The sequence below is a fragment of the Aulonocara stuartgranti genome, assembly GCF_965226115.1.
Source record: "Aulonocara stuartgranti genome assembly, chromosome: 2".
Lineage (NCBI taxonomy): Eukaryota > Metazoa > Chordata > Actinopteri > Cichliformes > Cichlidae > Aulonocara > Aulonocara stuartgranti.
Window position 1 is genome coordinate 21202072 of NC_138940.1, and position 15951 is coordinate 21218022.

Below are 15951 nucleotides of genomic sequence, written 5' to 3' on the forward strand. Positions count from 1 at the left end.
GCACAAAACACGAATATCACTTCAGTTTGCCCAAAGAATATATAATATGTGTTTATGCATAAAACACTTATATTACACTGAGCCATTGTAATCAGGAAACCTGCTGATTAGCTGGACATGGATGTTTTTGCAGACATCTTTGTGGACTGTATCTGCTGCAACACTGAAGCATCTTTAGACTCCCTGGTTTGGTTTTACAAATTCATGCACTGCATCAGCTTAATTTTTTTATTTTTGTTGGCTTGCACAAAATTTCTTTGGATGCTCATTTTTAAAGGCGCACAGGAGGCTAAGGTGCCAGGCTCTGACTGAACAGAGGTTGCACACAGAATTCGAAGCAGAGTCACAAATTGATTCAGTTGCTTTTAGAATTGGTACACCTCTCATTGCTGGGCCTTAAAAGCCTATTAAAAGACTACAAAGGTCACAGACACAATCAAGATGTCATATTTTTCCCTAAACGTTTAACCAAATGCAGTAAACAGGTGTAGTGATGCACTAGATACAGTGTAGGAAATTCTTATTTTGTCAGTTTATAACTTTTATGTAATGTGTTTTTTGGGGAGTATGATGATGTTCCATCTCTCACCATTAAAATAAAACCAGCATAAAAATTAGAGACTGTTCAGTCCATTGTAAGTGAGCGACCTGACAAATTCAATTCGTATGTGCTCAGCTGAACTACAGTTAAAAGAAGAAAAACAGCCACAAAAACAGAACTGTTTATACAGTCAGTAACTATCATCCTTAGTCCGACTAAGCAGACTTATTTATAATTCCCACTTCAAGTCAGGGCTATTTAAAAGTTTGCTAACAGAGCTGACTGTTCCAAAGCCTCCTGCCCGAAGCCTCGGAGCTCATAAGGTCACATTTGGGTGCCAGAACTCGACATGACAGCCTAAACAAAGCACAAGTTATCTTAAGTTAGCGCAAGTTATCAAAGCTTGATTTCCTGCACTGAGTGTGTGTGATTGAATTAGGGTGTGCTCTCACTCTGCAGTGACCCAAGGTAATGGGTTGATGCATCTATGTTGCACGCATGCACTCACATGGACACGTGCACCTACAGTACACACACCATCCACATCTGCTTATTGCAACTGACAGAGCATAAAGAGCTGCCTTCAGCACCGTGACGAGAGTCTTACTAGAAAGAAAAAAATGGAGGCAAGGAGGGAGATGGCCGGAAAGATCGGGAGGAGGATTGAGAGAAATGACAAACTGGAGGATAGATGGGGAAAGACATGGACTTAGTTTCTCAAATGTCACTCAAGGGTTTGTTCGGGGGTTGTAAGGCTTTGAGTTTGGGCTCACCACAGGCTCCGGTTTGACAGGATTGAACATGGATTTATGGATGAGGAAGGGCAACAAACTCCAGACTTTCCCTTCAATCGCCTTTCCAAATTTGATATCATACTGTGTCCCTTTCCTTTTGTAGAACACACTTTTTTCTTTACAGTAGGCCCATTTATTCTGAAGCTTGTTTACATGTTCATCAGATACTTTCCACTCCACCTTCATGCCATTATACATCTTTATTTGTTCTGTGCACTAGCTGCTCTAGCTATTTACGGCTATTGTCAGGATATTTCAACTCAGAATGAGACTGACGCTGCATTGGGATGGTAGCCAAACTCCATGAATATGACTAATGAGCAAGAATTGAAGTTGTCTTAATCTAACAGTCAAAGCAGCAACGCTCAGGTTTAAAAAATGAAGCCAAAGTGAACAAACACAAATTGCAGTTCCTGAAGTGGCCACTTGAGTTTGGATCATGCATTTCTATCTGATCTTTAAGTGATGATGTGATGGATTCTGCTTCCGGGTCCAAACTACTGTGTTTATTAAGGCTGTTGGGTTTTTAACATGTTTTTAATATTTTGTATCTTGTTCTATTTAATCTCAACAAGCCCCTAAAAACAGTCAGTGATCACTGTCAGCCTCTGTTGGTTTTTATTGCTGCTGTTCATTTTAAAGCTCAGTTTTTAAAACCTTATGATGTAACTCCATCCGTCTGGTCCGTTTACAGCATCCTGCCATGCGATCGCATTTGTCCCTGACCACCAAGAACACTCATGTTAACTTTTATCGAGTGGAAAAAGTTAGTGTTCATCCTCCAGCTTCACTGTGTTTATGCTAACCATAGCTGTGTCGCTAGAGAGCACGTAGCACATCATTATATACCAGCTAGTCCAACTTCAGTAACCCTACAAACGTCACTGCTGTTTAGTTTTCTGTCTTCATTTATGTTGGAAGTGATAGCAGAGCTGTACGTTTGAATTCTTTCAGAAATCTCTGTCAGAACATGCTATATCATGTTTAGGTGGAAGCTAGTGAGCTAACTTCTAACTCTGTTAATTTAATTCTGTAATAATCCTGTTTTCATGGATGCCTGGACGTTAAACTTAATTGTTACACCTGGTAAAGCAGCAACACTGATCATTTTATTAAAGATGAAAGAATTTTAGGTTTTAACTCTCAGTGATGCCGCAGTGTTCATTTGACTTAAAGACCTGAAGCGGAGTTTGGACCCGGAAACGGCTAACGACGTCAGACTTAAAGACCGATTGTAGCACATGGGGGTGTAGCTGATCTCTGTCTATGTGCCCTTTGTTGATTTGGTTAGCCCCTTTTTTCTTATTTTTTGTTATCTTTTATATACAGTCTGTGCAGTCTTTATACATTGGAACCACTGTATATAGACTGTATATAGACCACTGTTTCTGAGGCAGAATACAGTTTCTGAGGCAGAATACAGTATCTGACCTGTCTGCACAGAGAGCCTTTAAAAACCTGCCTACTAGATAGAATATTACTATAGGCTGTACTAATTCCAGAGGCAACACAAGGTTTGAGTCTTTAAACACTTCATGGGTCCAAACTGAACAATGGTGTGACAGATGGTGTGTTTGGAGTCCAACATTCAGATTATTTTTTGCTATTAATAATTGTTGTTTTAGACATAATACTTTAGCAGCAAATGCAAAAAGCATTCCTGTCAAAGCCAGATGAATGAGATAAAAAACAAACGGGGAGAAAGAAAGCAAAGGCGGTGGATATGAATGAGCTTTCAGTACAATAGCATTGGGCTGTAAAGCCCAAAGAAGAGAACGAGAGTCTGAAAACTTATGTTAAAAAAAGAAAATCTTTTATCATATTCTTTCCTTTACATGCAGACACTGTCACCATTACAATTCCCAATTCTTTTTATGCCTAATAAGTAAAAAGCATGCTTAAAAATCCAACTTCAAAATTCTGCACCCATTTTCCTGTGTGCTGATATCAGGAGACGGCAGCAAGTGACTCATTACTAATGGAAAATATCTGAGAAAGATAGATGAAGGGGAGCCAGTGGTGACAGAGTGGGTGTGGGGGGTGCAAACTGAGAGAGGAACACAGAGCGAGGAGATAGGGATAGATATGGATGAAGGCAGGAGACAGAAGCAGAGATTTCTAAATGTGACTCATTACAATGAAGCAATGTGAGTTAACTTTACTGTAGAGCAAATATTTGGCAATTACTGGAATTTCACTATTTTTCTTCCCGCTCTTAGACCACCACCCCTCTACTCCGTCCCCCACTCACTGCTGTCCCTGCTCTGTCTGCTGTTAGGCGTATCTAGTGAAGGTAGTGTTTGGCTGATGGGAGCAGAAGGGTTAGAGAGACGTCTACTGGTGAAATGTGGTAACTTCAGCTGGTTTATTAACTGTAGTGGTGAATAAAAACAAAGCTGCATGGTGGAAGACTTTAGAGATGAACTGCACCAGTATGTCAACAATATTTCAGAGCAGATCTTGTGTTTTATAAATTTATCCTTAAAAATAGCCTTTATTTTGTCATGCAATTGCAAAAAAGCATGACTTGGCCATAAAATCAAGAAAGCAAAAGAACTCAAATTGAAAAAAGAACTGAAAATCGTGCGATAAATACATTCCAGTTACAGCTAGTGAGGAAAATACAGAACTGCCAAAGCTGGAATTTAACATCTGAATCCAAACGAACATTTGCAAAGAGTTATTCGAAATCTGGGAAATTATGCAAATTATTAACACATCTAGGATGACATGTTTAGTAAATTTGACTAAAAAGGCATCACAATTATATGCAAAATAACATTAAATTCATTAAAGATTAATGCATCTTACAAATCAGTGTAGAAAGCATCTACAAACAGGCGCTCTCATTTTATGCTCTTAATAAGAGTTTTAACCCTTTCAGCATAGTGGTCACTACAGTGGACAGCTATTCAAAGGCTGTTTTCTTGTATTGGGGTCAGTGTTGATGGGATACTTGCTCATAAAACACTACCTTGGACACTGATGCGTCACTCCATACCTGCCACCCACTGGTCAGCCAGTGGACATGTAAAAAAACCTCTTATGTTTAAGAAAAACATCCTGATTGAGGTTGTCATAATTCATGCATGAAAGGGTTAAATGTGATATTGTGTGGTTATATTAAGCTTCCAGGGTTTCCTGCAAAGACACTGCTTACAACTGAAATCAACAGATCTTGAACGTTGTATTTTTTTTATACAATTATTATTTCTTCTTGAAAATTCTCAAGCGCTGCTATTTCTTGACATTCTAATCATGTCAGTATTATACAGTATCCCAGATGTTCAGCACAGGAATGCATCCTGCAGGGTCACACAGATCTTATTGAACATTAAGTAGAAAGTTTAGACGACTTACTGATGAAGTACATTTTGCTCGTGGCACTTTATCTTTGCATTATCATGATCCCACATTGCTTCCATTTCTATTATAAATGACCTCAGTGTGTTTTTATTACAGTCAAGGATTTTTATCAAGTTCTCAATTTCTGATCACATAACTAAGAAAAATGTACTACTCTATTGTTTACAAAAGGCACAATAGTACAGTACCCTGTAAAGGTCTTACTAAGGTTATTAAAACATGTGCAAACACAGAGACAGTTCTAACAAGCTTAAGTCTTAGATAGTCTTCAGGAATCGTTCTCCAGGCTTCTTGAAGGACATTCAAAGCTCTTCTTTGGATGTTTCTGCTTTTTGCTCTGTTCCCTGTCCAAAGGATCCCACACTGCTTCAATCATGTTGAGATCCGGGCTCTGTGGAGGCCGATCCATGAGTGACAGTGCTCCATGGTCTGTTTCTCTGTCCAGTTATGCTTTTACTGTATTGGCAGTGTTATGGATCACTGTCATGTTGAAAAAATGAAGCTGGTGTCATTGCATGGTGGATCAAAATCTGACAGTATTTTTCTGCATTCATAATTGCATCAGTTTTAAGAAGCTCCCCAACACCACTTACTGAGATACAGCCTGAAAGACAAAGGCAGTCTCCACCATGGCTGTAGGCATTCACTGGTGTACATCTTTCCTGATCTCCATACATACCGTAATTGTCGGGCTATAAGCCGCTACTTTTTGCACCAGCTTTGAACCCTGCGGCTTTTAGTCAGGTGCGGCTTTTCTATAGATTGTCCATGATTTTTGTCATATCGTAAGACGATTTGTTTTGTTTGTTCCGCTGTTGTACGGCACTACGCCTGTTGTCCGCCAGGCAACATAGTGCCGTACGAAGTAGCGCGAAAAACAAACTTCAAAGTAGCGCTACGCGTTCAGTGGGAGGCGTGGATGACGAGCGGCGATAAACTTGCGAAAAGCAAGTTATGCTCAACTCCACCGGTGGAATCTGACAGCGTGGAAAAGTGTGAAAACATCCACGATCACCAACGGATTTCGAAGGGCTGGACTGCTGCATGATGAAGAGGAGGACACCGCCACGGCCCTTCAGAGGGTGTTCGACTCTGACACTGACAATGAGGATTTGTTTGGTTTTGAAAGTGACAACGAAGGAAAGAAGCTGAGAGTGGATGACGAAGCCATTCTGAACCTGATTGTATCCGACACTGGAGAAGAGGACTTTGGTGGTTTTAGAGCGCAGGAAGATGAGAAAGATGGTGGTGAATGACTGACTTTTCTTCTTGTTAAAGCCGTGTCACTGCACCTGAGCCTAAAAGGTAGTCTGAATCTATTTTTCTGGTGTGCTATAGGTTACTGTTATGTACTACTTTTTTTACTCATTTATGAAGCACAGCACATGTGCAAATATGTACCCATAACTTGTTTTTCAAAATATTAATAAAAGGGGTGTGTCTCCAAACAGCCATCTCTTTCCTGACAATTCCCTTTGTGCATATTCTCTTACATATGATAAGTCAACATTGAAACACCTGCGGCTATTAGTCAGGTGCGGCTAATGTATGTACAAAACAGGATTTTCCCCTGATTTTAGCTTGTGCGGCTAATATTCAGGTGCGCTATGTAGTCAGGGAAATACGGTACTCATAATCATTTTAATCAAAAATTTCCCCATTTGGAGTCATCACTACATTATACCTACTGTCTGATTTTCAGTCCAGTTCTTGTGTAAGTCAGCCTCAGAGTTTCCTCCCTGTTTCCCTTCCTGAAGAAGCGCTCCTTGACAGCCACCCATCCACTGAGACCATTGCTGATGAAGCTTCAGTGAACAGTAGATGGATCAGCTAAAGGGTCAGATGCATCTCTCAGGTCCTGTGTCAGGTTTTTGCTGGATTCCTTCCTGTTTTTTAAGAACATGACATTCGCATGCTGTCTGTCTGCTGTGGATAGCTTTTCAGACCTGCCACATCTTCTTTTGTCCTCCTCTTGTCCAGTTTCCTCATTTTTTTGACTGCACATCATGTCGAGATGTGCCAGAGCTGAGAGCTCTTTGGGAATCGTGTTGCTTGTGAAAACTCTCTGGTTTGTCAAACCATCAATATTTTTTATAGATTCAGCTGAACAAAAGTTGGGTTTTTGCAACAGCCTAAAGATACTATTTAAAATTGGTTCTTTTGATAAGTTTTATATTATGTGCAGAAACAACCGACGCTAGTTTATCCCTAGTTTGTCCCTAGTTTGTGTTTGTGTTTAATATCCTGATTACTGTATTAACCCAAACACAAAAAGGTCAGAGAAGAAGACAAAGACGACAACATATTAACTGTTAAATGTTCTGTTTAAATATTCTTGTTGTAGAGTTGTTAAGAATAAAACGTCGAGCATGTGCATCACAGATATGATCACAGGGTCGTGTTGTTCTTCATTTAGCCAATTATATCTGACAGTTTGGAAAAACAGGTAGTGTTGTGTCGCCAGGCAGTGTCTGATATGTTAGCTTAATAGTTATAATGACAGACTAATACTGTATCGTCAAAACCGAGAGCCGCTTACTGAGAGACACCAGAAAATATTAATTAGGGACTTTAGTTTAGTTCAGACAAAACTACGTGTACTGCAGTTATTATTGGGTGCAATTGTTAATGTACTTTATGTTGAATTTTAACAATGGACTCACTTACCCTCTACTATAGTGTGTGCTATTCCTCACCATGACTTGATAAATCCATCCAAATAACTGTGTGTGTGTGTGTGTGTGTGTGTGTGTGTGTGTGTGTGTGTGTGTGTGTGTGTGTGTGTGTGTGTGTGGCGGGTACACTAATGGATCATATTTCCCATGGTGTCATTCACCAGCCGTGTTCCATTAATCTTCCATGCACTCATATTGCCTTGATAGTACTAACATCCATTCACACAACACAGTCTCAGCTCACACAGGTGTGTGCCCGACGCGCTGCTGTAATTTCACCTGTTTCTCTTTATCTGAGTGGTGGACTTACTTTGTAGTCTGCAGTTTGGTGAAACACAGCATTACTGCATGTTCAATATGGTGACCCTAAAAAATTAACTAACTGCAACCAGTGAAAACATGCACGCAAACTGTAAAACGTGCACTGATGACTACTTACAACTATCAAACCTGCAAAAGTGTGGCAGTGCGAGTGTTCTCTCGTGTGTACCGAAGGTGGAATTATTGTCTCTCTAGCCTTGTGAGCCTTTACTCTTAAACAAGGGAAAATCTTTATCTGAAAACGTGTTTTTAGTTTGCCGTTCACAAATTCAATATTTTTCCTTCACTGTCAGACTGTCAAATGTGGTTCATGTGTTTGGAAAGCTCGACCTTTTCTTAAACATAACCAAGCAGGTTTAAGTAAGCAAACTGCAAATAAAAGCTAAAAAGGAAAAAGACCTTCTGAAAAAAAGCTTCTCTAGTCGATGCATGTTGTGAAAAAAAAACTATTTTAAGCTACAACTACGAAAGCAGAAGCAGTAGTTCCTACTTCTATGTAAGTTTATACACAGTGGATTGTAGTAGCTAACATCTCCATCACCTGAAAGTAGCCATATTTGAATCACTACATGCTGCACACAGCTTTTATACCATTTCCAAAGAGCAAAATGCTTCACAACTTTTCATCTGTTGCTGGGAACACTGGGTGGATGTAAAGTGGTTACATGATAATTCACTATGAACCTGCCAAAAGTCAAAGACTGAGTGCTTAGAGAATGTGCCACTCAACTGGGGAAGTCATTGTTGTGAAAGTCTTAACTTTGACCCAATGCAAGGACTTCTGCATTAAATAAAACTCAAAGGCTGACGTCTGTCTGCTAACATAAGTGTTAACATCTGCATGTGTCTACCTCGTCCCTACCACAGCTGCATGAATGCATTGAATGAGCTACTGAAGTGCTGTAGACGACTCTGTTTTGAGAAATGTAAAGCCAGAGATATCAACCAGAGGTGGGACCAAGTCATTGTTTTGCAAGTCTCAAGTAAGTCTCAAGTCTTTATCCTCAAGTCTCAAGTCAAGTCTCAAGTAATGTCAGGCAAGTCAGAGTCGAGTCTCAAGTCACTGGTGTAAAAGTCCGAGTCAAGTCACAAGTCTGAAACTTTGAATTTCAAGTCCTTTCGAGTCTTTAAAAAAAAAAAGAAGAAAAAATAATGTTGCAGTTATGCTAAATGTAAATATTAGACCATGTAATTTTAAAATCTGTGTTTTTCTCAACACATGACAAAATAGTGAACTTAGAAAATATACACAAATTGTGAAATTGCACCTCTTTAAAATGCAGCTCAATTAAACCTAGCTCCAAGAATAATTTTCACCGACATTTCTGAGATAAGCTGCATGTTATTCTTGGATGCGGTTGTAGGACCGGCTTTAAAATCGCATGACAAAAATATCATACATATTAAAAAAAACTGCATCACCAACGTAGCCTGGACAACATTTGCTAGTTAGATGAAGTCAGCTATCTCATCTTAGCATATTTATATGCATATTTATAATTACACGGTTCTTGGAGTGAGTGCATACACTCATGAAGTTTAGTAACTTCAGGTCACTGCAACAAGCCCAGGTACAGTTTACCGACGGATGGGTACAGGACCTTGAAATGCACCGTGTAGAACGAAAGACCATCGTACGTATTATAAGTTTACCAGTCTCACAAATCGTCGTCATAAATACACATTCATTAACCGTTTATTAATAGGACCTTTGAGCTCAATGGTAATTAATTAGCAGTGGAAATAATTTCTGGTAGCATCACAGAAATTTAGCAGTGACAATAATACTGTATGCTGTAATCGTACTGGACAATTAGTGATACAAAAAACCTGTTTTATCCTGTGAATAAAAGTATATGTTTTTGTCAATGTACCATAATAACAGAGGCGAAACGCAATATTGTGTCAGGACAATTCACTATTTATGCACAATAAATAAAGGAGCATAGCGCGACAATTTCTGTTCAGCGCCAGACTTACTTGTAACCTATATCACCAATTATGTTATGAAAGTGACGTATTAACTACTAAAAAACACTGACCTTTGTGTAAATGCTTGGAGCAGACTAACCTGTGAGCTGGAGTGTTCTGGGACGTTATATTTGATCTTTGAATGGCTGCAATCCAGGCCATCCGTTGCCTCTTTGTTACTTCGGAAACATGGCTCGAACAATTTCTCTTCAACGACGTAATCCGATAACAACCGATCTCTTTACCCGTCGGCTTCCCGTGGCTGTCATGCGACCGGCTATTGCAGTTAATAATACAACGGCTTCTTGTGTTTCTTTTTATCGCTGTATAACTGATTTTAATTGAAAGCCTGCGTGCGCTAGTACCGCTTGCCACGAGTTCCCAGAATCCTTTGCGGTTCTACCCGTGAATGACGTCACATTTTCAATCTCTATATAATATGCATGTTAAATTTTGTATTTGGGGTAAAATATCAAGTCTTTTCAAGTAAACCGGTTCAAGTCCAATTCAAGTCCCAAGTCATTGGTGTAAAAGTCCAAGTCAAGTCACAAGTCTTAGAACATTTTTTCAAGTCAAGTCTAAAGTCATAAAATTAATGACTCGAGTCTGACTCGAGTCCAAGTCATGTGACTCGAGTCCACACCTCTGATATCAACAACCTTGCCCTACCTTCAACACCAACCAGTGGCAGCAGATGGCCCCGCCCCTCCCTGTACCTGGTTCTGCTAGAGGTTACTTCCTGTTAAAAGGGAGTTTTTCCTTCCCACTGTGGCCAAGTGCTTGCTCGTCGAGGGGTCATCTGATTGTTGGAGTTTTCTCTCTATTGTAGGGTCTTTGTTAATTTATTAGCTTCTAATTAAATAGACCGCCAGATGATTTTGTGACTCTCATGTTAGCGCATCTGGTCCAGTGTGTTTCTGTGTGCATTTGTCTTTTTCTGGGCTTCATTGGTGTGGTTTTCTGCGCTTTTTTTTTTGCAGGCCGTTAATAACGCCTCTAAATGCAGCTGCGAGTTATCAAAAAACACATTCAAATGAAAAGCTGATATCAGCATTCTGCATGTTTGTGTGTGTTTGTGTATTTTGTGTGAGTGAATGAGTTTCCAGCTTCACTGCCGATTTGGAAAAATGTGCCAATCTGAAGATAATTGAAGTAAGATTGTTGTCAAAGCAGTCAGATGTGAGCAGTTTATTTAAAAAAAAGCATTATCTAAATATGTTTTGAAAAGCTCTGAGTTATTGGGGGGGAATTTTGTTCTTACATCAGTTAGTATTCCTCCAAGCAGACTGATCACTGATATAAATTTGTTGCTGTGTATCTCTGGCAGATATGTACCGTCTGGAGTTAGCTGGAGGCCTCGGGGTCATATTGCTGCTGCTGGGAGTCCTAACCGCACTTTATAAATGTTACAACCTGGAGATCATGCTCTGCTACAGGAGACACTTTGGGAGTGATGAAACTGAAGATGGTAAGCTATTTTGAGTGCTCCCTTTTTCTTCAGCACACTGCAGAAGGGGTCAGACAGGTATCAGAGCGCTGAGCGGTATCAGCATTGATAGGAAGATCAGAGAACTACAAACATGGAGCAAAATGAGAGTTAGACTGTTGCTGCGAATGAAACAAAGTAAAGCAAAGGAATTATGCTATTGAAGTAGGATTTTCCTGTAGGGCTTCTACACATAGCATAACACAGACTGCAGGATGAGTCTCACAGTACAACACTGTACAGCACATAAGATGCACAAGCCTGTAGTGAAGTCAAAGAAGGCAATTAATAGAAACAACAGCAGAGTAAATGAAAATGTGTTTTTCTTTTTTTCATCTATTGATGGAATAAGGAGCTACTTGTGCAGCACTTTTAAAAAGTTACACTGACAAAGCAATGCAAGATCACTCCCCGAACAAAACAGCGAAACGGCCAAAAGGAAAATTATAAAGATGTGAGTTTGTAGTATTGATTTAAAGTATTGATTTCAAGTTTAGGTCCTAAAGCAGCTGGATTTTCTTAGCCGTGCATTCACAAGTCCAAAACATGAATTACGGTTTTCTCATCAAGTCTACATGTATTGATGATCAGGAGCTGTCTGCTGTCTTTTAGTGCAATAATTACACAGAAACTGCTAACATATATATACTGTATGAAGCACTGTACTCAAAGAAAGACGGGGAAGCCTTGTTGATTGATTTTTTTAAATCTTCCAAATACTCTTATTTACTGTCCCATGCTCTCTCTGTCTCTCTCCACAGATAATAAGGAGTATGATGCCTATCTGTCCTATACTAAAGTGGACCTCGACTCATTGGGCAGGTCAGGTTTCTTGGATGTTTTTGTGCAGTGCTGTGTAAACAGGCTTCAGTAACCCCTAGATGATGCCATGGTGGCTCAAACTAGCTTTCATATATATATATATATATATATATATATATATACACACACTTCCTGTGAGCATAGTTCTTTGCTTCTGTGGTTGAACCGGTTTAGACAAACCTCCCTTTTATATCGAAGCGTGGCAGCCACATGAAAAGGACTTGCTAGCCAAAATTTTGTCTGGGCTACAGTTTATTAAAATACTACTTGTTGTATTGTTAGCAGTAAGCCTGGTCATGTTAAAAATCAAAAAATGAATAAATAAATTCATAAAATGTGCAGATGTTTGATATTGACCAAATTAAATGCAAAAAACTAAACCTGACAGCCCTACAGTGAGGGGATTGAGAGGGTCCGTTACTTTGAAGAAAGCATTCTGTTGGCATAGCTTCAGTTTACTTGTCACCTCAGAAGGAAGGCTCACCGTGAATCAATACAAATTTGCTCAAAGCGTTCACCTTTACACTCTGATTAAACATCTCTGTCCTGATGGAAGTGGCTCCTTCCTGGATGACAATGCAGTGATCTGCATGCTGAGAAGAAAATGATGTAATCACGTGCTACAGTCTTTGTACTCACAAGATCAGCTACGAAGATACAACACGTGCTCGTCTGCACATCAAATGAGGGAATATCTTCTGGAATGTAGTGCTCCATCTCTCCTGTGGAGTTTAACAGAGCAGGGCAGCCCACATCTTTACGATGGGTTCCCCTCTAATTTTCCACCTGTGTGCAGGCGTTTGTAGTTAAGTGCATTCGCTGATTGATTTGTCTGTTATCTGATTTTGAATTTGGAGCCATGTTTGTTATTCCCTCTCCCAGCAGGACGAGCAGCGACGAGGAAACATTTGCTTTGGAGATCTTGCCGGATGTTTTGGAGAAACATTATGGATACAAGCTGTTTATACCAGACAGAGATTTAATACCCAGCAGTAGTAAGTATAAATCTGTGTATCTACCTACACACATGCACACACACACTCTCTCTCTGTGTAACTCCAATCCCCGCTACCCAGAATTCATCTCTCTGTCAGAATAAATAAGAACATATGTGGATCTTCATCATAACACACTTACAGCCACACACGTATCTATGTCAGCTCTCAGATGTACGCCACATGTACCACATGCCTTACCACAATTTCATTTATTTGTTCACAAACACACACGTACGCACACACGTGCATGCATGCTTGTACCCTCTCACAATTTGTCATCATTTCTTGGCTCCTGTGTCACTCTGTCCAACTGGAGGGGAAAATATGCTGGTCAAACCTGGCACATTCACAAACACACATATACTGTATTTATATATACAGTACATACATATATATATATATATATATATATATATATATATATACATATATATATATATATATAAAAACACCCAGCACGCCCCTGCGGGCGGTTTATCCTTCAAGCTCGGGTCCTCTACCAGAGGCCTGGGAGCTTGAGGGTCCTGCGCAGTATCTTAGCTGTTCCCAGGACTGCGCTCTTCTGGACAGAGATCTCCGATGTTATTCCCGGGATCTGCTGGAGCCACTCGCCTAGCTTGGGAGTCACCGCACCTAGTGCTCCGATTACCACGGGGACCACCGTTACCTTCACCCTCCACATCCTCTCGAGCTCTTCTCTGAGCCCTTGGTATTTCTCCAGCTTCTCGTGTTCCTTCTTCCTGATATTGCTGTCATTCGGAACCGCTACATCGATCACTACGGCCGTCTTCTTCTGTTTGTCTACCACCACTATGTCCGGTTGGTTAGCCACCACCATTTTGTCCGTCTGTATCTGGAAGTCCCACAGGATCTTAGCTCGGTCATTCTCCACCACCCTTGGGGGCATCTCCCATTTTGACCTCGGGACTTCCAGGTTATACTCGGCACAGATGTTCCTGTACACTATGCCGGCCACTTGGTTATGGCGTTCCATGTATGCCTTGCCTGCTAGCATCTTGCACCCTGCTGTTATGTGCTGGATTGTCTCTGGGGCATCTTTACACAGCCTGCACCTGGGGTCTTGCCTGGTGTGATAGACCCCAGCCTCTATGGATCTTGTGCTCAGAGCTTGTTCTTGTGCTGCCATGATTAGTGCCTCTGTGCTGTCTTTCAGTCCAGCTTTGTCCAGCCACTGGTAGGATTTCTGGATATCAGCCACCTCCTCTATCTGCCGGTGGTACATACCGTGCAGGGGCCTGTCCTTCCATGATGGTTCCTCGTCTCCATCCTCTTTCTTGGGTTTCTGCTGCCTGAGGTATTCACTGAGCACTCGGTCAGTTGGGGCCATCTTCCCAATGTATTCTTGGATGTTCCTTGTCTCATCCTGGACTGTGGTGCTGACACTCACCAGTCCCCGGCCCCCTTCCTTCCGCTTAGCGTACAGCCTCAGGGTGCTGGACTTGGGGTGAAACCCTCCATGCATGGTAAGGAGCTTTCTTGTCTTTATGTCAGTGGCTTCTATCTCCTCCTTTGGCCAGCCTATTACCCCAGCAGGGTACCTGATCACGGGCAGGGCGTATGTGTTGATGGCCCGGATCTTGTTCTTACCATTCAGCTGACTCCTCAGGACTTGCCTGACCCTCTGCAGGTACTTGGTGGTTGCAGCCTTTCTAGCGGCCTCTTCATGGTTCCCATTTGCCTGCGGGATCCCCAGGTACTTGTAACTGTCCTCTATGTCTGCAATGTTGCCTTCTGGTAGTTCAATCCCCTCAGTTCTGACTACCTTCCCTCTCTTTGTTACCATCCGACTACACTTCTCCAGTCCGAACGACATTCCAATGTCATTGCTGTATAGCCTGGTAGTGTGGATCAGTGAATCGATGTCTCGTTCACTCTTGGCATACAGCTTGATGTCATCCATGTACAGGAGGTGGCTGACAACTGCTCCGTTCCGTAGTCGGTATCCGTAGCCAGTCTTGTTAATGATCTCACTGAGGGGGTTCAGGCCTATGCAGAACAGCAGTGGGGACAGAGCATCTCCTTGGTAGATCCCGCACTTGATGGTAACTTGTGCTATGGGCTTGGAGTTGGCCTCTAGTGTTGTACGCCACATCCCCATTGAGTTCCTGATGAAGGCTCTTAGGGTCCCATTGATCTTGTACAATTCTAGGCATTCCAGTATCCAGCTGTGGGGCATTGAGTCATAGGCCTTCTTGTAATCAATCCAGGCAGTGCACAGGTTGGTCAGTCTGGTCTTGCAGTCTCGGCTGACTGTTCTGTCTACCAGTAGCTGGTGTTTTGCGCCTCTGGTATTCTTGCCAATTCCTTTCTGTGTCCCGCTCATGTATTGACCCATGTGCCTGTTCATCTTAGCCGATATGATGCCTGACAGGAGCTTCCATGTAGTACTGAGGCAGGTTATTGGTCGGTAGTTGGAGGGGACCGGTCCCTTCTTGGGGTCCTTGGGGATCAGGACCGTCCGGCCTTCAGTTAGCCATTCCGGGTGTCTCTCGTTAACTAGCAGCTGGTTCATTTGTGCTGCCAGACGCTCGTGGAGTGCAGTCAGCTTCTTCAGCCAGTAGGCGTGAACCATGTCGGGCCCTGGTGCTGTCCAACTCTTCATACTGGAGACCCTTTCTTGGATATCTGCCACTGTGATGGTTACTGGACCCTGTTCAGGGAGGTCGCTGTGGTCTGCCCTCAGATCCACTAGCCACTGAGCATTGCCGTTATGGGTTGCATCCTTCTCCCATATGCTCTTCCAGTATTGCTCCGTCTCCAGCCTTGGTGGTGCTGTTCTCTTATTGTTCCCTTGCCACTGAGAGTACACCTTTGCTGGTTCTGTGGAGAACAGCTGGTTTATTCTCCTGCCTTCTATCTCTCTGGTGTACCTCCTCAAGCGGCTGGCCAAGGCTGTGAGTCTTTGCTTGGCAGTTTCCAAGGCCTCAGGTATGGACAGCTTGCTGTATTTCTTAGG

At 41.7% G+C, this 15951-nt stretch overlaps 1 protein-coding gene across 6 annotated transcripts in view; it reads left to right on the top strand.

Annotated features, from left to right (window-relative positions):
- The window catches only part of il1rapl2 (interleukin 1 receptor accessory protein-like 2), a 636591-nt gene that overhangs the window by 606132 nt on the left and 14508 nt on the right, over positions 1-15951 (top strand). For 4 of the 6 annotated variants that reach the window (XM_082503825.1, XM_082503824.1, XM_082503827.1 and 1 more), the window contains 3 exons: positions 10996-11136; positions 11916-11976; positions 12859-12971. In XM_082503825.1, coding sequence (XP_082359951.1) covers positions 10996-11136; positions 11916-11976; positions 12859-12971 — 315 coding nt within the window. The remainder of the gene's footprint in view (positions 1-10995; positions 11137-11915; positions 11977-12858; positions 12972-15951) is intronic. The other 2 variants (XM_082503826.1, XM_082503828.1) reach the window with 1 other exon arrangement.